The sequence below is a fragment of the Molothrus aeneus genome, chromosome 3, assembly GCF_037042795.1.
Source record: "Molothrus aeneus isolate 106 chromosome 3, BPBGC_Maene_1.0, whole genome shotgun sequence".
In the NCBI taxonomy this organism is placed as follows: domain Eukaryota; kingdom Metazoa; phylum Chordata; class Aves; order Passeriformes; family Icteridae; genus Molothrus; species Molothrus aeneus.
In genome coordinates, this window is record NC_089648.1 from 95,307,067 (window position 1) to 95,330,218 (window position 23,152).

A 23,152-nucleotide genomic window follows, 5' to 3' on the forward strand; every position below is an offset into this window, starting at 1 on the left:
ACAGATCTTGTCAAAGTTCAAGAGAACTTATTATTTATGTCTTCAGTAGAATAAAAACATGAACCTTAAAAAAACTTACCAAGCTGTCTGCAGACACCAAGTAAGCTGTGCTCCTAAACTGCTTAACACATGCCATGAGAAATCATACATGTATGCATACATCATATGTACAAGCATGTTGAATTTCAAATTATAAGAATGAAATAGCACTGAAAGACTATTGAGGTATTGTTTATCCACCTCAAAATTAACTGTTATCAAAACATATTTCTCATCTTTATTGTATTGCTGTAAAAATTCACTTGTACCTACTGAATTATTCATTTCTAGATCTTTTGGCTAAGGAGGCAATAAATCTTACATTGGTAAAAACAACCGCAGCGTACACCACAGGAATTTTCTACTTTGTGATTAAATGGACTGTTTTCTTGTTTTCCTTCCTCTGTTTACTGATAATTTATCTCTTGCACTGCAGCTTCCTTTGCAAGATGACAGAAACAATATTGTATTTAGCTTTGCTGTTCTAAAAAGTGGGGAATAAAAGACTTACAGCTAGCACAAAGCTTGCAGCAGGTCAGGTCAGATGAGCCAGATGTACTGGTCTTGGAGACTACCTGGAAAGCACCACAAGCAGCACTGTCCTGGGCAGCAAGTGTACTGATATTGCCTGAATGCCCCCTCTGCCTCTGAGACCATGTCAAGAACCTTGGTTATCTGAACACCACACCTGGTCAGGGCTAAGCAAATAAAACCAGCTTGGAATCAAGGTTGTTTCGTGGTTACAGAGTAAGTTTTCCATCAATGTCAAATCTCTTGGCTCTGCTGCAAATCCTGGTGATGTCCAGTATAATATGAACTCTTTTTCCAAAGTAGTAGCAATGCCTAGATTTACAGTAACAGAAAGTTGAGTTTGTATCAAGGATTCAAACACAACCCAAGGAATTAATTTATATGCAGAACATGGAAACAGAGGTTCAGACCCTATGTCATTTTATGCACTGATCTCCTCATTACATCACTGAGAGCTTTCTGAAGTAACAGTACCAGCCTCTTGCCTTCAGGGAACAAGAGACTGACAGTTAAAGGAATGTTAAGACCTCAGTTCTTACCTCTCAGTCTGTAAGCAGCATAATTCTCTTTGAGGCAGCTGCAGGATACCTGCATGAAGGAGAGGTCACTATCTCTAGGAAGGAAGATGAAGCCCTCATTCAAACAGAAGAGTGGTGAGATGGTGAGTAGCAGCACTTAGGAGCTTCTGCTGCATCAGAAGACACTGACTTATGTATACACAGGTCTGTATTTAGGTCTAGGAAAGAGAAGGCAGAACACTGCAGGAGGAGGGGGGAAATGCCAGGCAACACATGCACAGTTGTCCAAAATATCCCAACCTGCATGTGTTGTTCAGGGAGCAACTGCAAGTGTCCATACATGCTGTGAGTGAATGTGAACCTCCTAAGCTTCAAGGACATGTTGGGGTCATCATGCCTCTCACTACGGTCAGATGGCACATTCCTTTGGGACTCTGGGATGTCAAAGAGCCCTCACAAAAGCTACAGCACTGAGAGGGCCACCACACCACATATGGAGTAGGCAATAAAAATTAAGGAAGAGAGAATGAATGCCCTGTTTCTTGTGATACTTACATGCAAATATCGCATGATGATGATACTTACATGCCAATATCACACCATTCCATTTTCCTCAAAGAACAAACCTAATTCAAACTGCTTTAAATAGATAGGACCTACTGTTATGTTACCACCCCACACCCCCCAAAAAAAGAAAAAAAAAGAAAAAAGTGGCTATTTCTGTCATGATACTTTTGCTTTCCCGATCACAAAAGCATGCTTTACATGTTCTGATTTCCAGAGACAGAAAGCAAGACAGACATTTTTCAATAGTAACAGAACCATTTAAATACTTGTTTCCTAAGAACAGTTTAAAGTCTTAATTGTGAATCAAGGAATATTTTGTAACTTCAGCTCCCTTCAACAGCTAATCAAAGTTGAGCCAGTAGCCAAATCCAATAATAATGTTAAATAAAAGACAGTTGAGATACAAGAACATAATTTAAACATTTAGATCTTAATAGCAACATCATAATACAAAATTAAAAACAAAAATAGGCATTTTTATAGTGAGAATGTATTAAAGATACCTTTGTGTCATAAGGACTTGCCTAACACAACACTAATAAAATACTCTGCAGTGTATAGTGCTGAACTGTAGATGCTCAGATACTCATTTCAGCATCTTCTAAGTTATAGGGAACCCTCCCTATATATTACAAAGACCATTATACAACATTCCATATCAAATGCAAAATAATTTCATCTATTGCTAAAGAAATTTCATCTATATAGAATCACTTCAACTATTATTGCTATATTAATTTCAAAAGTACAAAATTATTAATTATATACAAAAAGCCTCCCCAGAATTTTGGTAATTAGCAGAACATTTCAGTTTCTTTAATTGCTTTCATTAGAGTAATTTGTTCATTTTATTAACACCAGATGCAATAACACAATGCTAAAAATAAACATGCATTATACAACAAATTTATAGCTTTCAAAAAATGTTCATTACAATTAGTGTACAATTAGTGAATGCACATATAACTCTTTTCCCCCACCTTTAATGAACTATTGTTTGAAACAGAGAAAAGGGAAGGAAGAAGAAACCAAACAATGCTATTCAGCACCAGTAGAAAGTCAGATCTTTAACATTCCTGTATATCAAAAACATTTTATCTGTGTCACTAAACAGGTAAAGTTTACAATAGTCTCATTTGAAGATGTATTGATTTATATTTACAATACTTTATAGCCAATAAAACATTTTAACAATATTTAAAAATTGTTTAAATTCATAAAAGTATTGCAGAAATTTATAACATTTACTTATTTTAAGTATATACAAGGAAGTCCACGTAAAATTGTCCATGTTCATCTGAAGAACTGACAGAGTAAGGAACCATCTTAATACAGTTTGCAAAACCCCAATTATTTGAAGGCAGCTATCATTGAACATTCAAATATCCTTAGTTGCCATTTGCTTCTGAAAACAAAAGTTCCAGTCTTAAAATTTGAGTATGTAAACTAACATGTTTTTGAGATCAGCAGAAAATGTATTCCCACAGGCATAACATATTTAACAATGACAGTAATGATTTTGTAGAAAACTGTTAAGCTGTAGCAGATATAAGAATTTTCAAATATCCAGTATTTTAGCAGCTCCTTGTGTTTCCAGTTAAACTTCCTACAGTGCTAAAATACGACAAGTGAACACGTAAGACATTGTTAGAATTTTAAAATCCAATTTATTTTTGGCATCTAAAGCCTCTTGTAAAATGTAGCCAAGTAACATCGACTTCTGTTGTCTGAAAGCCAATAACCAACCAAACAAAAGTACACACTGTGCTTTAATCTCCAAATAATTAGGTACCCAAAATTAAGAAAAAGTAATAGAAAAGTAAAAAGAACAAAATAAAAAAATATTGCACAGTCACATTACCTAGAAAGTAAAGTTGATGTTAAAAAGCCCTAAGTGTGGATGATATAAATTATCTTCCATATAAAAAGTATAAATATCTCTTAAAATACAGCTGCAGCTATACTTTAACACCACACATTATCTGAATTCATCTTTTAATGAGGTAATAACCAAGTCTCTGACAATGCTTTTCTCTACTGAAAATATTTTAGGGCAGCAACAAGAAAGAATTTTTCTAAAAATATTTCTGAATCAAGAACAGCAATGTGTGCAGCTCTCCCTATGAGAGAATCTGCTGTATTGGGTAATGCATTAATTACATTATAACGAACCAAATTACATTCCTTGTTTTGAAGAACTGGCAGAAGCAGGTTCTGGATCATTTCAGCATAAATTGGTCCTGTAGAGGAAAAGAAAAATTGTACTGTGTGAATTGCCAGAAACTAATACAATTCTTTGACCTTGAACTCAGAATGAACACATTTCAGAGTAAGAGAAGTAATGAAATGTGTTAGGCTGTGGTTCTGTTAAGATAGAATATAAAGAAAATTTAATTTCCTCTAGAAATGTTGGAAAAATAATTTGAAGCTATGCATTTTAGTATTTGTACATTTATAGTGAGAATGTACTTATCAGTATTAATTTATTATATTACATAAAAGTTATTTGTCAATATATAATACTAGAATGCAATTGTGCTAGGATATCTAAACAGTAAGTACAATAACTGACCCTAACTGTTTATGGAAAAATTACCTTTTTTTCAGTGCTATTATTAAGCCACAGCTAAATACAGCCCAGGGCTTGATGCTACAATTTGATATCCTCAAGAACCAAAATTATTTGTCCTCCCTGTTCATGAAATAGTACATCAAGGGCTGTGTCTATCTCACCTAACTATCAGTGAAGTCAGTGAGCTAGAAACCTGTTCAGTCTCATCTCCATCTGCATGTAACAGAACAGGACAGATACAGAAAGCAAGTCAGCCTCCATGTGGATTTTCTCCCTCTACTGCTACTACAAAGTAAGCCCAAAGTTTCTAAACACATAATAGAGGTGCCTCAGTTAAGCAGCCAAAATTAAATGGGAGGAGATTGATATGTGTGAGGTTTTAACCTGAGTGGTTTGTTTATTTTGTGGATATTTATTACCTGATTGTTTATCCTTTAAAGCTGTTTTACACATCTCAATGCGAGCAGAGTGATAAGGAACATAACGATCCTGCAGAGATCCTACTAACACAATGTTTTTGAAGTAATGAAGACCTACAAGAAAAAAGTTATCACTTACACCAAATCCTCTGATCTATTGTTACTGAATAATTAAACATTTTACAATTGATATTTGGCACTAATTTATTACAGGATCTTGCACAAAAAGGGAGAAAAATCAATTATGATCGGTAGAGCTACAAAATAATGAGCTGTTTGGTACCAGCCTTTCCTCTGTACATATTTAATAGACATGGCCATGGCTCAGTTTTAGAGTTTCCCATTAAACTGAGTATGGTTCAAAGCTTCATCTTGTTTCTTAGGAATACAGTGGTTGGTTTCTGGCTATACAGAACAGAGTAAAGCCTCCGCATGGCTTAAAGACACCTAAAGATGGATGGTGCCTTGTCTTCACTGAAGTTTCAGACAACAGCTGCATTAGAGCTCGTGCCTAGACCAACACACACATGATACAGCCCACCTAGTGCAGGTGCCTCTCTAAGGCACTGCCTCACTGTAAGGCTTAACCAGCTCAAGCACAGGTGCAGAATCCACCCAAAACAACCTTGAAGTATAATTAAACCTTTATAACTAAATTCAGACTTCCTAATTCCTGAACAAGCACGCTCATAGTAGAACAATGCAAAGGTAGGAGCCCCCAGTAATGACAGAGTTAGAGCCCTTAAAGACATTGAATTGTTACATTTTCTCTAGAAAGCTACAGCAGATTTCTGGCGCTGCCCATCTGCTTTAGACCAAACACAATGGAGCACTTTAGGAAAACAGTTTGCCTTAGAACAGCCCCTTCTGAATATCATATTTTAGACATAAGTATCATTAATCTTTCATTATGAATAAGCGTTTGATCAAAATCTTCAGCAGGAGCAAAGAAAGTATATAGGGTATTTCATAAGATAAGTGAATTGTACTGTTTACCTATTCTTTATCCATCTTGGGGTTAAGCAACAGGATGTGTTTAACATGTATGTTCTTTGGCAAATTTAAAATCTAGAGTCACAAGCTACCATACAACTATGTAGCTGAGACCTTGACCCTCAAAGCATCACCTGCTGGATCCACAGCAAGTTTTACGTTTTGCTGCCTTAGGGATTTTCCCAGATGCAAAGCCAATGTCCAAAGAAGACACCACATTAAGCAGCAGCAGTTTCTTCATTTTAGACCCCTGTTTAACTCTATGATTACAAAAATCAACAGAAGTTGCAAATTCAGGGCTACACTTCTCAAAAGTGTTGTCAATCTCTTGCATGTACCCTGGGGTTAAATGACTTCTGGAAAGATTTATGTTTAGAATCACTGTTGAGACCAGCACACAAATTCCCTGTATTGAGATTCTGAAAAGAGGAATTGTGCAAGTTGGGGAATCCCAAAATGCCTCTCACCTTGTATCTGAGAGTCAAGATTAGCCAATCCTGTATGCCCACTGAGGGAAGAGAGAGATGGCAGGACAGAAGCAGGCCTTGTACAGATAACAATTAAAGGCACCAACACCTATGTTGTACATACAGTATATTAACTCACCCCTTAAAGGAAAACTTTCTTCCTTCTCTATGAGGGAAGCATAAAACTTACTTTCTTTTCTCTTTATTTAAAATCTTTAATTTTTAACATCTCTTTCTCCTGTCTCCCTCAGCCTTTCCTTCTCCCTTACACTGACCTCACTGAAGGACCAGGAAACAAGATGGTGTAGCTGAGTCTGTGGCCCAAAATACAGCTCTTTCCAACTCTTTGGCAAGAAAGAAAAAACTGAGCCTGAAGACTTTTATATTCCTTCTACCATTTATGGGAAACAAAGTCTGAAATGCACATTATGACTCTTGAGACAATGCTATGCAGGTCTTTCAAAAATCCTGTCATATAAAGGTCTGCCATCAGAAAATATTTCACATTTCTGCAACAGACAATAGTACTCCAATGACAGTGTCCCTAGCCGTGTTGAGACACATACACACAAAAACCATGGAATATGAATTTTTTTAAAGCCAACTGAATAATTAATCTGATTATGTCTTAGCAGGGGTCCCACAGTCTCAGTCAGCATCCAGTGTGTAACTTCTCACATAATGTCTATTTATATTCAAACATTTCTTTTCAAAAGACAGCAAGACTAGATTGAGTTCACCTTTAAATACCAATTCAGCTTTAAATATTACTGTATCATCAATGAAATCACTTTGTGGTGATTCTGAAGGGAAAAAAAAAACCCAAGTTGTTCTAAAATCATTTTTGATCAATATTCCTATCTTACAAGTTTTCTTTTTGCTCCTTCTTTATTATTTTCTGCTTCTTCCAAGCACCTCAAGAGCTGTATGTCAGTCTTTTCCTGCCCATATATTTGTACTTCATTGCTCTTGACAAAATTCCAGCTGTGACAGCCTAGAAATACTTTGATCTAGGAGTGTGCCTAGATTTTTCACAAAACAGCACAAGCATCTCTGGCTCCACAACTGCTTGACTGACACACATTCACGTACATCTGTCAGAAACTACCCCCCTGCTGGCACATTACCCACTGGCAAAACGCATTCTTGGCCAACAGTTGAAATAAGGATATTCAACCCAGAGAAAACTGTATGAATGATATAGTATGAATAATCTAATTGGGGATTTAGCTATTATGCTAAGTACAACTTCTCCTTCCTTTATGAAAATAAGGTTTTGTTTTTCCCTGACCATCTTAATGAGGTAACAAAAGATTTATAGTGTAGATAAGAAAGGCATATAGAGGAACGGATAACCCTAAATGTGTATGATCAAAATGTACTGGACTCGTCACCCAGTGGCTCATAGATCAATATTTTAAAAATGCCCTATTTATCTATTGGTATAGTGGCTGCACTCAAGTTCTGCTCATTAGTTAGGAAGGAAAGTCTCAAAGTAATATCCTACCTCTGCAACAGAAATGGTTCACTGTTTACTTTACTTGAAGAACACAGGACTTAAATAACTCTTAAATATTAAAACTGAAACAGGAGCTTTTTGAAAATAAAGGGGTTTTTTTTAGGTTTAGATTTACATTTATACACAGTTGCCTTTAAGAGATAGGAAGCATTAACAAAGCTTACCTGCTTTTTTACTAAGTTTATATAAGAATGTCTGTCGTGGATCTGAATGGTCTCGACATGTCAGTTGCAATAAAGAACCAGACTTCTTCCATTTCTGCATAAACCACAGTCCTGCATTGTTAGGTACAACATGAGTATAGATCCACAATAAAATACGAAAACTAATTAAACACAAGTATTGTATGTAAAGTTCATAACAGTCTCTCAGATGTTAATTTTACTTTTCATGTAAGCATTGTCAAGCTCAGAAACAGTTTAAATTTTCATTTTCTTTCCTGTTTATCTACACAATGAAGCATGTAGGCCTTTATTTCAACTAATGTACATGCCTACCCACAAAAGATAACTTCCAGAAAGTGTAAATACAGCAATGTTAGCCAGAATATACACATTCTATTTCAATAATTTGTATAATATTAGAATATTTTGATGTTCAAAAAACAACAGGCATTACTTCTCCAATTTCTAAACTGAAGTCAATAAATGTAACTTGGAGAAAGGAAGCAGAATCTTCTCACAGGAATGCCATACTAGAAAGTTTTGTTTGGTACTATTTCTCTTTATTAGTCAATAATAATAATAGGTGGCTAACTGACTTTTCAGGAAATCTTGCCTCCCTCACCATGCACATCTGCAGAAATACACTGCAGGTTGTAAGGCATTTTTGAGAAAGAAAAGACACAATATTTTAGAATTATTTTAATGTATCTTATATAATTGTTTGGCAGATTAAATATATTCAAGTTCAATTTATTATAAATTGAGCTCAACAGATTAAAACTGGAGTTTATTTATGCTGCAACAGAAAATCTGAACCAAACATGCTGGAAAATACTTAAGCCAATCTCCTCTTGCACATCCTTTTATTGATACTTTTATTTTATTCTCTCTGCTTATGACAGTGAAATATGCAGTTTCTCACAATCACAGTAATGCAGAAATGTGCACCCCACATAAAATTGCCAAGTTCATTTCAAAGACAAGATTCCTCTAAACTAATACTACTGAAAATAATACTTCACCTGTATTAACAAGAGCACTGCTGTTGTAGAGGGTACCAAGATGTGGTCCAGACAGAGACAGGAAGGTATGAAGTTTGTTGAGGTAATACTTAAATCGATGTCTTGTGAGTACTGAACGGATTATTAAATTACCCAGTGAGTGTCCAATAAAGCTGTTAAAGAGAAAAAGCAATATAACATGGAATTTTATAACAGGATTTTTTTTCTTTTCACAGAGAAAAAGAAAACTGGTGCCATGAAATGCTAAAAGAGCATAGGAAAAAAATTAATGAAAAGTTTCCATTCAAACTTGTATTTTATGTCATTCAGGAGGCATAGCTTGTCCATGTCTCTCAAGCTGCACAAACTCATTAAAAACATGTTTTGAACTCCTCCAGAAATATTTAATACAGCATTTTTGAAAAGCTAACAAAACCAAACTATCCTTCCACCAGCATCTACCACCCAAACCCAAGATTATTTCTGGGTTCATTTCCCTTAGCACCACCTATTAAGAAAATATTTTATGAGCTATGCATGACTGAAATCATCATTACTTTGGCATGTGATGGCACTCAATATGATAAATGTATGAGCATTCCTGAAACAATCTAGTGGAGAGAGATTCCAAAGGTAGTCCTAATAGGGCTTAAATGAACCTGATTATTTAAAAACAGAAGCACCATCTCAGATCTGCTTAGCAGACTGACCAAAAGAAGTGATTATCAGCTTGAGCAGGCAATTGAAGAATATGTCTCTGTCAGGACAATCACACTTTAGGTGTTTCCCTGGTTAAGCAATTTAAGGGAAAGATGGATGGAACTCTTTAGCTTCTTGTATCTAAGGATAAATATTTCTTCACGTGAGGTGCTTACTGTCATATACGCAAGCCTATATAAAGCATTTCTTTAAAATGGACACCACAAAATTAAGCAAGTCTAGTTATTATGCTGACAGATCCCTGCTGAGATCAGGCCCACACCAGACTAGGCACTGACTTAAAGAAGACCAGACTCACAAAGTTAGAAGAAAAAAGTACCTTCCTGCATTACAGATGTAACCCCAGGATATGGTGAAAACAGAAAACCATCCAAATTATGTACAGTAGAACTATCACTGCTGGATCACATATATGCTACAGTATTATACTTCTACAATCATCCTTCCTGTTTGCTCTGTATCACTACATTCATTAACAAAAGTAGGTAAAACAAAATTTCCTGCAACATCTGTGTAAAAGACAGTGCTAAAAGATTACTTGACTGTTTAAAAATTGGAAAATACCATTTTAAAGGTAAATAAAAAAATTCAAACAATTGGTTATAGAATGGCAGAACCACCCAGAACTCCTAAACTTGGAAATAATTATGCATTTCTATAACAGAAAAAGGGGTTTTGTACATTATTAATACAGAGCTTAAGCATGCATGTATATTCTTCTCAGTTGCTTTTACTACTAGATTTCCAATATTATTTGTATGAGAAATCCTTTGCTTGAGCTTGCTATATTTGCCTAACTAATTTTGAAATGAAAGATTATGTATCCTCTGTGGTGTCAGCACAACAGCAGTGCATTTGCAAAACAAAACACTGAGCTGCTCTCCTGAATACTAAAATTTAAAACTATTCTGTTGGAGGACATCATAAAAATCCACACAAGAACAATAAAAACACAGATTTCTTTAAGAACAAGTAAATGCACACAGAAATTGAGTTGATCCTGAAGATGATCTGTGTGATGTAACTGCTTTGAATAAAAGAGATTGTTTTCTAAAGAAGATCTGAATACTAGCAGAGATACTCTCTTGACAGTTCTCCTATAGTTCAGACAGTATTTACTAAAAGTCATAAGGGGATGAGAAACTCTTATACTATACCATAACAAAAGGCATTTTCTGTGAAAATGCAGCAATCCATCTATCAAGTCTATCATCCCTAATAGTACAGGCATACCAAAACTTCAGAAACATGAAAGATCCATTTTGAGGAAAACTGGGAGCTCACAATCAGCTGTGTGAATGTACCTCAAAGACTAAAGACTTGTAGTTAATTTGAAAAGCCTTAGAAATATAATAAAGGCTACAGTAATACATTGTGATCCAATTCAGATGCTTAGGTGAACCCATAATAAGCCTTAAATTTGTTTTTTAATAGAGAAAGGTTTTAAAAATTGCTCAAATCAAAAAGGGAAGGAAAAGGAAAATCCTTCAAATAGGGTCTTGAAAGTGTAAGACAGGACTGTAATCCAACTTACTCATGGGATGCTCTGCAAAAGCAATGAACACTAGGTGGCAATATTACAATCTTCTAAATATATCATTAACACACTGAAGTTAACAGAATTACAGTTCTTATACATGCTTTATGATAACAGTCTACCAATTCAGATCATACTAGAATATCAGACACAGGAAAACCACATTATTCTGTGCCAATAAACAAAAAATCCCGTCCAACTATAAAAATTCATGGAAGGAAGAAAAACAATTAAGATTCATAATCAATGAGGTGCTGAAACAACAAACAGATGTTTTGATATATGCATAGCATTAAAAACTTTTGCTTTTTTTTTATGAGCCAGTGTTACTCAGGGAAGAGGATGACAAACTGATTAATCTACCTGAGGTCAAAGCCCAATACAAGTCATCGGAAATTTACGCAAGACCTGACATGTGCAAAATGGTTTCTGAAACTATCCTATAAGAGCAGGTGCTTTATTCCCCAGCTGCCTGGTTACCTCAGGACTTCCATCCTCATAGATACTTAAAACTGCAATGGGTATGACTGAGCAATTTGACACGCTTCAAAGTTGCATTAACTTTGATGGTGGCATTAGTATGACTGGTCCAAACGACCTCCAGATGTCCCCTCAACCTAAAGCCTCCTGTGGTTCTTTATTAAACAGTTCCTTTATAAAGCAAATTGCATTTGTTTTGAATCAAGCTTCCAGCTCATGCTTGCTCCGTGCTTGTTGTGAGCACAGAGATTTTGTTGAGAGATGAAGGAACGTGTTAGTGAATTGCTGCAATAGTTGGTATTAGCTCTGCAGGTACCAAAAATGTTTACTGAAGCTGACACTATTCCAGTAGTACAGGGAGTGTCTTTTCTCAGTACAGGAATGTAGCACCGTAAGTAGAATTTCGCCATTACCTAGAGCATGAGACTCTGCATTTATCCAAATATAGGGCAGAATCTCAGAACATCTCTGAACCTATCTTGACCTGAGCTGATTTTGATTTATTTAAGCTGTGACAACAATCATCTGCCAGTGAACTACCAAGTCAGGTCTAAAGTTGTATTAGTTTCCCTACAGTTTCTATTAATAACAAGTAGTTATTCTTTGTGGCCTGAACAGTGTATCACCAGAATGAAGTGTGGTGTGTATGACTGTGGGTACAGGTATCATATGGCAGAGGTCCCCAATGGTCTATTAATTGTCACTGCAGGAGCACAGTTGTGTAACTTAGGAGAAAAAGTCAGCATTAGGGATAACAGAGAATGGGAGGGAAAAAAGAGTAAATGGGAAACAAACGAAAGAGCATATGTGCCAACTGGACATATAGAAATATGAAATTAATCTATCCAGACCCAAGGCCAAGGAAGCTGGATCTCCCACCATGAACATTACTGTCCTTATACTGAAGCCTGGGATGCTGATGTCCAACTGCTTAAGCAAGACAGAATCTGACCATCTTAGGATGTTGGCTTTTTTTTGCCATAAAAAATCACAAATTTGGAGACTGCTGTGTATTTTGACTGGTTATGGAGCAACACTCATAGAGAGAACACTTCCTTTAGGAGATGGGGAGATTTTTTGGAAAGAAACTAGCATCATTCAGGACACCACAGGTAACTACTACAAGGGCTGTTTTTTGCAGTGGCATAACCAAAATGAGGCAGAAAGCATTGGCTTCCTGAGCAGAGGATTTCTCAGCAGTACTTTCCCAGGCTTTCTGGGTCGGCCCTTCAAGGCCTTGCATAGAGGCACATGTCTTTCTAACAGCTCTCTCATGTAAACTTTCTCATAACAAAAGCTTAAGTTGGGAAATGAAAACTTTGGCTTCAGTAGGGTCCAAAACAAGTACACACCTTAAAAAGGAAACTAAAATAAGAATTCCTAGGTTTATTTTTTTCTTTCAAATGACAAGTAACAAATAAAAGTGAAGAACATTTACAAATCCAAAGTCTTATGAGAGAAGCAAACCAAAAGCAAACAAGAGTTCAGTTCTCAGGTGTAAACCATGAGAAGATAACTGGGTGGGTTTGCTCATTACAGCCTTCAGACAACAGCATGGGAGAGAAGATCTTGGTGTAGGCTGGTGGGTTACAGATCTCTTCTCTCCCATACCAAGGGTGTTAACAAGGGCTATGCTACACCATGTAGCCTGTGAAACAAAAGTATGATCACACAGTGCTTTTAAAATTTTTAAATCAACAGTTTAGACAAAATTAAGCATGTCAGATCTTGCCTATCTCAAAACAGAAACATTTGTTTAAATAGTGAGATTATGTTTAAATGTTTTAGATGTTTCCTCCAGCTGAACAAGGCCTACCAAACACATGTGAATGCACAAACTTGTCAGAAACACATGTGACTAGCAAGTCAAAAAAACTTCTGGATGTATAATTTGAAGGTGCCTAAACAAATTGATAAAGTCAGGCTTGAACTAGGTCCTTTCATCTATTGATGAGCTAATTCCAGCAACACTGCTGAGTTAGTAAGGTAGTCTGCCCAAATGGTGCACCCTACCTTGAGAAAATAAATGCAACGGGCATTCCTTGGAAGTAAATGTAAAAGAAAACAGGAGTGCATGGACTGTGGTGAGCCTTCTAATAAGACGTAAAACATGTTTTTTAGCAGATGAAATAATCAGAAAACATAAAAAAGAATGAAATACATTTTCATGCAGCTGCCCGTCAATGTCACAGGTAAGATGAAAGTGCCCTGTAGGAGTGACAAGACAGTCTGCCATGTCATACTTGGTGAAGGGACTATAGAATCAGAAGGAAGCTAACTTCATCCTGGCATAGTGCTATTGCAGGTTCCTTTGACTTTCTCAAAATACTATCTGTTTTTCTGCAGAACTCTATTATGCAGAATTTGTAGAAGCACAAGACAGCAATTCCTTAAATGTAATGCTTAACCTCTGCCCTAAAACCAGCAATAGATGAGCTCACAACATTGTTCAGTCTTCTTTCATCTGGCAATTCCCTCTCTCTCCATTGTCCTCCTTTCCCCTACTCCTCCCCCATCCCAAATTGCCTTTTCTCATCTCTCTTTTGGCCTGCTCCTGAGCATCACAGTTTAAAACAACCCAGGGCTCTCGTTTTAAGTTTATTTCTGTAAATAGTATAGAACAGATATTACCTGATTTTTGAAAGGGGTAGATTATAAATTTGTATATACTGTATAATTTCATCTAAAAGGCGATCTGTCATGGAATCAAAATCAGCAAAGGTATCATTCTGTAAAATAAAAGAAATAAAAAATAATAACTGTATTTTCTAATGCAGCAATATACATTCTGCATTCAGTCTGAATTCTTACTCCCCAGTGTTTTGATCAACAGCACACAAATAAAAGCATCAATATTAACTCTGAATACAAACACTACAGCTAGTTATTATAAATTTTTCATGTCATTTTCTTGTAACACGGCATAAAGTGATACACATTTTACTGTAAGACTACTTTCTTTTAAAACACCAAAACAAATCTTAACATTATACACCCAGCCTTACTTCTAAGCTGTTCTCTACACTTAAGATTAGCTCTAGTGAAACAGAATCAAGCTGCATATTCAGAATTATATCACACTGCCCATGAAATAAAGATGAATTAATTACTGCAACAGCGGTCTACAGTAATACCAGTTATTCAAAATTAAACAAACAAACAAAATCCTTAAGGCCTTTTCCTCAGTTCATAGCTGATTCTCCCCAATGATCAGCAGTAAGAAATTGCAAGAGATAGGCAAAGCCTGCCTAGCACTTTTCAACACAAGTTCCAAAGGATCTATGCTAAAATCTGTAGTGTTCAACATATTGGTACATGATCTGGGAAAGGAAAGAAGGAGATGAAAAATCAGTTTGTAGACAAAACTAAATATTCAGAGTAGTCAAATCTAGAACCAACCAGAATTTCACAAGAATCTTACAGTACTGCATGCCTGGGTGATAAAATGGCAAGAAATGCAAACAAATGTTACACAGAGAAAACCACCCCTAACTGTATATGCAAACAATAATCTACATGTCTGTGTTGCATATAATCAGCATGTTAGGAAAGCAAGGAAAGAAAATAGCAATATAGCATTTTGTCAGTCTGTAGTGCAAAAAGCATCTTAAATTCCCTGTCTAGTTCTGATCATTCAATTTAAATGACAAGAAGTTTCAAGTGGGCCAGGAAGGGTACCATGGAAGAACAGAAACTTTTCACATCTAATTGTAAGAAATAATAAATGGACTAAGTTTCTTCAGTTGCCTCTTGAGAGAGAAATTGTACTTGTTTATAAAATATGTGAAAAAAAATTCTATAAAAACTGAAGCAGTGAATGAGGAATGATTATCAAATATTTCTTCCAAAACTAACTGTAAGGTAAATTACTTCAATTTCCTTGTTTGCAAGTGAATTACTAATGTATACAAACCACAGAATAAATCTCAACTGTATGCTATGGATACAGAAGTAAAAAGATTCAAAAAGAATCAGCCAACATTAAGGAGAAAAAGTCTGTCAGCAACTATTAGGCTCATTGGTCTCAGTGGAATCCACAAATCAGAAAGTCTCACAGCTGCTGACTGACACAAACTATAGGGCTAGAGAAGAAAAAGCCTGGCTTGGTGCCTGTCCAGCCTGTTTCACAAAGCATCCCAGCAGCTACTGCCAGCAAAATGCTAGTGCACTTAATGAAGCTTTTGTTTGAGCCACTGACAAGACTTTGTTCTAGTTCATCTCTGAAGTATGTCTAATACAATATGTAATACACACGTACACACAGACAAAAAGTAAAAATTGGTCTTTTGTGCTTTGGCAAGTTTAATTCATAAGAAAATAATAAAATTCACAAAAGTTTAACACAAGAGGTAATTTGATATTTGTTCAGTGTTATGATGTAGATCTTGCAGAATGCTGACAAAAAAAAAAAAGCAGCAGGAATTTTGTATTTCTCAGATACTCTGAAATAACACATCTCCCCTCTTGCCACACCAGTTTTCACTATTACCATTTTTACCACTAGTATTGAGCATATTTTATCCACAATCCAAACTGCTTATGCTGAGAACTTAGGAGACACAGTACACACAACAAATTGGTAGTCACAAATGTTACCCCTTAAAATATTTACCTTCAATACCATACAAGATTTTGTAATTACTTTGACACAAGGCACAGATCAAATCATGGATTCTGTGAGAATACAATAAAAATACACAAAATGTGGTAATCACAGTAGTGCAATTAAATAAACATCTCTGAAGGTTTACACTGTTCATAGCTTTACAAAAATTCTTTTTTAGTTGGCAAATACCTGATTCCTTTCAGACATAAGAAATTCAATTCTTCCTCCAGGCAGCCCTAGCTCAATGTAAGTCTTCACTAATCTTAGATCTGCGCTGTTACCTTCAAAAGAAAAACAATCAAGAGTTGGATTCTGCAAAGTTAACTTGCAATAAAAGCACTCAGAATACTGAAATCAATCTCTGGCACAGCTTTATATTTAAACACAGTTAATTATAGCCTGAGCCCTAATTAAAATTCAGTAAGACTTTGAAAGATAAACTACAATGTCAAATTAAGTGACAAAATGGCATATGAAAATGACATTTGATGCAAACACTTTTAAAAAAGCAAGGATGTAGGAAGTCTTGTTTGATTCTGTCTTAGCCTCCAACTGATACATAGCACTGTGAACATTACATTCTTGGAAACATAATTAATTTTGATAAAGCAATTTAAAGAACTCAAAGTGAGCTTAAAGAATTCATTGAAGGAGTATTTCATAAAATGAAAAGGCAGAGTGAACTATCAGCAGATAAAGGTACTTTTAGATACTGTGGTACCCAAAACAACAAATGCTAGTTTAACTAGCATCCTGAAGATTTTTCCACATCAGTAGTCATGGATGTTTTTGAAGAAAGGGTAGCCTTTTTTGCCTTCAGGATTTTTATTTACATCTGTCATTTATAGGAAATAGCTTGTATAAGCTCGCCATTTCATAAGAAAATTCTAACCATGTGGACTTTCCTAAGGCTTCAAACACATGTTTTTTTAACAACAGGCTTCTTGGTCAAGTTAACTTTTGTGCTGCTTCTACATGCAATAGCATGAGAATATCTACACTAGTAAGAGGGAATACCTCGAGTCCTGTTTTTAAAAGTACTTAACAAAGGTTGCTTTCTGCCCAAATGAGGAAAGAAAAACTATGCTGTTATTTTATTTTTTTAACTTAGGAATTTGAAAAATGAAGAAGGTGCCTGTGCAGTGTCGGTGCAGTCCAATACTCTATTCTACTGCCCTCTTGTGTTTCCTTACATTGTTAATTTAAGAAGTGTCTCAAAAATGCACAAAAGCTAGAGGGGCTATTGTTTCTTAATATACATTTATGCTTTGAACTAAAAGCAGATTAATATATTCAAGCTACTTAAACTTTTATAACCCTTTCAATTAAAAAGATGTTTTTCTCACTTCTACCAAAGTAGAATCTTTATCCTTGGAAATATTCAAAACCCTAGGTGGGTTGCATCCTGGGCAATCTGCTGTAGACTCTGCTCTGAGCAAGGAAGTTGAATGAGACAATTTTCAGTGATCCCCTTCACCCTCAACTACACTGTGATTCAGTGACTTAACCTTTTAAAACTTCATAAACACTTGACTGTGTTTTTAACATGTACTATTTCTTTTTCCTAACAAGATACAGATATTTCATTTTTCTTGACAAGACAGCAATTATAAAGAAAACAGTTTTGTCAGTAACTCCATTCTAATACCACAACATGGACAAATTCCTTTACGACAAAAAACTGAAAGATGCACCTGATGCGAACCACAGCATTAAACAGATTTATGTGCAGGGAAGTTTTATTAAAGACAGAAAATTCTTAATTAAAAAGATTTTATGGAACACATTGTCAAATGTAGCAGTGCAATGTCAGATTCCCATTTCCCTCCACTGAACCTATTTCAGGTGTTCAGTTCAGAATTTGAATGACCAAAGCGAAATCTCACTGGTAATCTCAACTGCTCTCTTGTACAATATCACATTTCCCAGCATACCATCTAGGCCATGGACACAAACTATAAGATGTACTCCTTCTTCTGAACACTCATCATCTTCCATACTGAAATAAGGTATTGAAGAAGCCAGTTTGAAAACATCACTATACATAAATCCAGGAAGTTTAAGTTGCCTCAATTCTTCTTTAGCCTGTAGGAAACTGGAACAAAAAATACTTATTATACATTTACTATAGATAAATGTGGGGTCTTCCAAGATACAGTTTTCTACTGTCATTTTGCTTTGTATTCTATGTAATTAATACAAAGGAAAATATATTTATCAAATTACTATTTTCACAAAATAAGCCATTTCCTCAGAACATTTTTACTGCAGATTCCTACAGCCCCTTTTCCTCTGTAACAAAAACCATATCTCAAGTTCTACTCTCTTCTCATCTTTGCAAACTCTCAAGTATTTCTGAAACCACTAATGATGTGTTCATTGTGGTCTTAAGCAAGCAACAGCTTTGTTTCCACACAATAAAAAAATTATAAAAATTATAACCAATTTGAAGTCAAGATTAAGATTTTCACTGACTTTTGATAATTCTTGCCAAGCCTATTTCTTAGGTCAGAAGAGAGCTGGAGTCAGTGCTGTAATGTCTCACCATGAGGTTCCTGAGGTAGGCTGAAAAACTGACACTTGCTTCCAAAACACCCAGATCCAGACTTCTGATCTTTTACCTATTCCATGAAGGCATACACTATAAGGTTTTTAATAGCTGAGATCCTCACATACTAGGAGCTCCTTGGGTTTCTTCCTCTCTTTCTTCCACTTTGCTTAGTTTTTGTGCATGGCCTTCCTAATTGCATATCAGTTTCCCTGCAGCACATAAAGCTTTATGCTTTCCTATGCTTCCTTAATCCATCTGTTCTGCATGATCCCTCACGGTGTCATGCTGTACCCCATCCTCTTCTGCCTGTTCACTGTTTCCCTCCCATTCTACCTTTTGTTCTCTGTTTTCCCTGCTTTATCTTTAGCTCCTTTCTCACTAACTGGCAGGAGGAGACCTCAATGAAGTCAGCCTGAACAGAAACCACTGCTGACAGCTGCTCTTATCACTCTGCAACAGAAGCTACTTGAGTTTGTACTCAAGGCATGTTTTCTGAACACACCAAGGGTGGTTCTTTATGGAGCAGACCATACCCTCTGGATTCACAGTTATCTCATATTCCAGGAGACTCTGCTTTTCCTACAGCCAAGTCCTTGATTTTATTCCAAGCTCCCTTTTATTGTTACAGAACAGCCTGAATAGTCTCTGCTCTTCATCTTTCCCATTGCACACCAGTACCACCATACAGCATTTCAGAAGCTACTTTTCTGGCCACTTCTAACCTATTTTCCTCCACCTGACTGCTTACTCCTTTCTGTTCTCAAGCTGCTTTTCACAAACTATCTGGTCTTCTATCTCTTCCACCTGCTCAGCATTTGTTTCTACCTCTCTTTTAAATTTTCTCTCATAGCAACATTTTACTTCCAATACAACACATAAACTGCTACTTCACATGTTTATTTAGCAGCAGGAGTTTATCAGGGAAACTCCTATGTTTACAGCAAGAAGAGGTACAATCTGGGATCCCTGACATTCCTCTAAATTTAGCTTTCCTGGTCTCCAAACTGCAGTGTAATTTAGAGCACTATGGTCTCTGAGGTGTTACATTTTTGATATTTGAAGTTAAGATTTAAAAATAAGGCCATTACCATAGCTTGCATTACACATTTGCTTCACTTAACTAATCTGATGGACAACCAGTTACACAATGTTTTTTGAACTTATGTTTTTAAAGTCAAAGCATATTTTGCCAAGCTAGTATTTTAACAATTCCTATTTCATAAAACATCATTTTTATGCTCAATAGCATAACATTTTTACAACATCATTCTTCAGCTGGATGATTATTTTTTAAACATAACAAAGAAAAATCCTGTTTTGCTTGTTTTTAAAACCACATGAAATTACAAGATAACTCATAGAAGTGTAGTGCTAAGACACTTTTTATCTCAACATCTAGAACAAGCTGTTACTTGGGCATGCTGAATCCACAAGCCACAGTTCTGGGGCATTCTACCCAGAAGCCCAACCATGCTTCTTTTCCCCTTCTCTATTATATTAACATAATTTCTAAAAGTAAAAAGCTTGTTTTAAAACAATCACTTACGCTAACATTTGAGGTTTTGGGGAGCTTTCATACCAGGAAACAGCTGAAGCTGAGCTGTAGGATGTGCTGCCTGGCTGTTGTGTAATTGCATCAGATTTATTCTTTGAAGAAGAGGTAACATTGCAGGGAGAGTCTCTTAGAGAAGAAGGGAAAGACAAACAGCCAGGAGTACAGACAGGGGGCACAGTCATTATGTCTTGCAGGTGTCCACTGTCAATCATTTCAGATCTCAGGACTCTCTCTCCTGCTAAGCCATGATCCTGGTCAGCACTGCATGCTCCATCTAATATACTATAATCGGTTTCTTCATAATACCCATTTTCAATCATTTCTTGATCCTCCTCTTCTTCCTCATCTTCTTGGGAAGAACAAACAATTTGTTTTTCATATGCTTCCTTTTGAGGGCTAACAGGATTACTCTTGTTCATAGGCCAAATATCTGAAATATCTGCGCTGCTTTGAGAGCCAAAATAGTTTTCAACAAGCCCTTGCTTTACCATGTCAGCACTACCAGTTGGAGAAGGATTATCTGTACCAGTTTCACTTTTAGCTCCTGGCAGTTCTTCAGTTGTGCCCTTTAGTTGTAAGGGCTCATTATGTTTTCCTTTGTTTGTTTTTTTAACTGCTGCATTTACAGATGAAGAACCTGAAACAGCAGATGGCTCACCCATACAAGTTGTTTCCAAATACAACTTAACTGTTTCTTCTGTAGCTCTAGGAGGCCTTTCAAGGTCCTGAGGGTCCTTGCAGGTTGTGCCAGGGCCTGTTTGTGGGCTGTAACTTTCCACATCTGTAGGCGTGTCCTCATCTGAAACAACCAAGTGTAACAAATCTTTTTTTCCTGAGAGTGAGGAATGTACAGACGGAGTTTTGTTATCCAAGTGCCCTGAACACACAACAAGCTGTTGCTGCAAATTGGTGTTTGATGTTTTACTGTCATCACATTTTGTCAAGTCAATCGCTCCTAGATCCAATACTGTTTTGCTGTCACTTAGCTGGCATTCAGGTACAACAGATATTTTTGAATTCTCATCAGGTGACAGCTCATCATCATCTGAAGGAAGTGAATTTATGGATGTTAGGGATGACTGTATTTCACTTACAGCACTTGTACTCTCAGTGCAATGGCTTTCGATTGTATTTTTTATTGCACAATCTGGTTTTAGTAAAGGCTGAGGAAATGCTCTCTCACCATTATGTGCACTTTGTCCATGAACATTTTCAAAAACATGATCAGGGTTGGGGTGAGTTGCAAAAGAACTTGGTTCACTTTCTACACCTGAATCTGAAAATCTAGAGGAGGCATACGTCACACTAACATCTGGTAATTTAGTCATGTCTCCACTTGCAGAGATTTGACTTTCTTTTGCTGAAAGAGTAGGTGGATTGCTTTTCATTTTTGTCAAGATGTCACTGGTATGCTGACAGTTTCTCTCATGCACCTCTTCCTTTTCAAGCATGGGGTCCTGCTCTCCCAAATTCAATTTGTTTCCAGATCCTGAAGACTGAATATTGGGTGTCAACAAATTCTCTTTCTGCTCTTCATCTTGCGGAAACTTAGCCCACGATCCAGTGTGAGCCGCTCCTTTCTCCTCTTCATAAAGATTCTTATTACTTGCTTTGACCTCAGTTGTCCTGACTCCTGAGGAAGCTGGTTGACCTCCATGACAATCTTCAAGTGTACCTCTGTGTTGTAAAGCACCATCTGCTTGAACAGTTCCAGAACCTGTCTGGGAGATGGTCAGTCTATCAAAAATAGCCTCATTTTCACAGTGCACAGGACTACTTGGACCTGGTTGGTCACCTTCAGTCTTGACAGCCATTTCATCATATGGCATCAATGGAAGGTCTCTTCGAGTTATTTGCCTGATGCAGGCCTTTGTATCACAAGGAATTCCACTTACTCCAGGGTCCAGCCCTTCGTTAGCACTGTACGAAGGCTCGCCATCTAACCTTCTACAGGCATTTTCCAGTGCTGCACTTATCAAACATTTGTATCCTACTAACACCACAGAGTCCTTTGAGTTCTGTTTTACGACTTTTTTGGTGTTTTCAGCTTTCATTGTTTTTATGAGCTTAGCAACCTTAGCTTTGGATTTATTTGTATCTTCATTTTTCCCTTTGAAGGTTTTTGTTAGCATCTTTTCAGCTTCTGAATGCCAAAAGACGGAGGCACCAGCAGGTTTCAATTTTAGTTCTGGGCTACTAAAACCAGCAACAAAACCTTCTTCAGCTTCTAATTTATCCAGTTTATTGGACTCTGCCCTTGGAACACTCTGAGCGACCAACCAGGGTACATCCAAATCTTTCACAGAAAAAGGGGGAAAAGAGAAAGTATGTTTACAATAAAATTATGCAGATAAGTAATGCTATAACACACTAGCAATTATAGAATTTTACACATCCTCAAAACTTAAAACCCCATATTCTATCAAATAAATGTAGTTCTTTAAAGCCAGCAAGAAATTTATAAAAAATACTAGAGTTTTACATAATTTTGCTAATTTCCTTGAAAGGAAATTGTACTGTGAGCTGTATTTACCTTCAGTAATTGAATCTAAATACCGATCTTCAAAGATAATAGGCAAGGAGTTCATATCTCCATCTAGTTCACTGCATTCAATAGGGAGGGGTGGAAGAGAACTGCAGAAGGAAATGTTTTTGATAGCTGCACACACCTGTAGATGACTTTGAGCGCTGAAAAAAGGAAGCAGTCCTCCATGAAAAAAACAGAACTATTTATTTTCACATTAACAGAACTTACCAACAGTTTAATTCATTTTAGTAGAAGATTTTCTACTAATTAACTATTAATAGCTTGATTATTTAATAACTTCTTACATAAGTACCACTACTTTAAATCTATATTGAGAACAAAAGTTTCTCATTAATTTCTTATGTATTTCTGCAATGCTACTTCTA

At 36.3% G+C, this 23,152-nt stretch overlaps 1 protein-coding gene across 2 annotated transcripts in view; it reads right to left on the minus strand.

Moving 5' to 3' along the window:
• Window positions 1–2,440: 2,440 nt before the first annotated feature.
• Window positions 2,441–23,152, minus strand: part of FAM135A (family with sequence similarity 135 member A) — a 65,122-nt gene continuing 44,410 nt past the window's right edge. For both annotated transcript variants that reach the window (XM_066547453.1, XM_066547454.1), the window contains 9 exons: window positions 22,773–22,927; window positions 20,231–22,535; window positions 18,068–18,228; window positions 16,323–16,414; window positions 14,159–14,256; window positions 8,812–8,963; window positions 7,790–7,900; window positions 4,647–4,760; window positions 2,441–3,895 (listed from right to left, as the gene is read on the minus strand). In XM_066547453.1, the coding sequence (XP_066403550.1) occupies window positions 3,690–3,895; window positions 4,647–4,760; window positions 7,790–7,900; window positions 8,812–8,963; window positions 14,159–14,256; window positions 16,323–16,414; window positions 18,068–18,228; window positions 20,231–22,535; window positions 22,773–22,927 (3,394 nt within the window). In that variant the 3' untranslated portion in view covers window positions 2,441–3,689. The remainder of the gene's footprint in view (window positions 3,896–4,646; window positions 4,761–7,789; window positions 7,901–8,811; window positions 8,964–14,158; window positions 14,257–16,322; window positions 16,415–18,067; window positions 18,229–20,230; window positions 22,536–22,772; window positions 22,928–23,152) is intronic.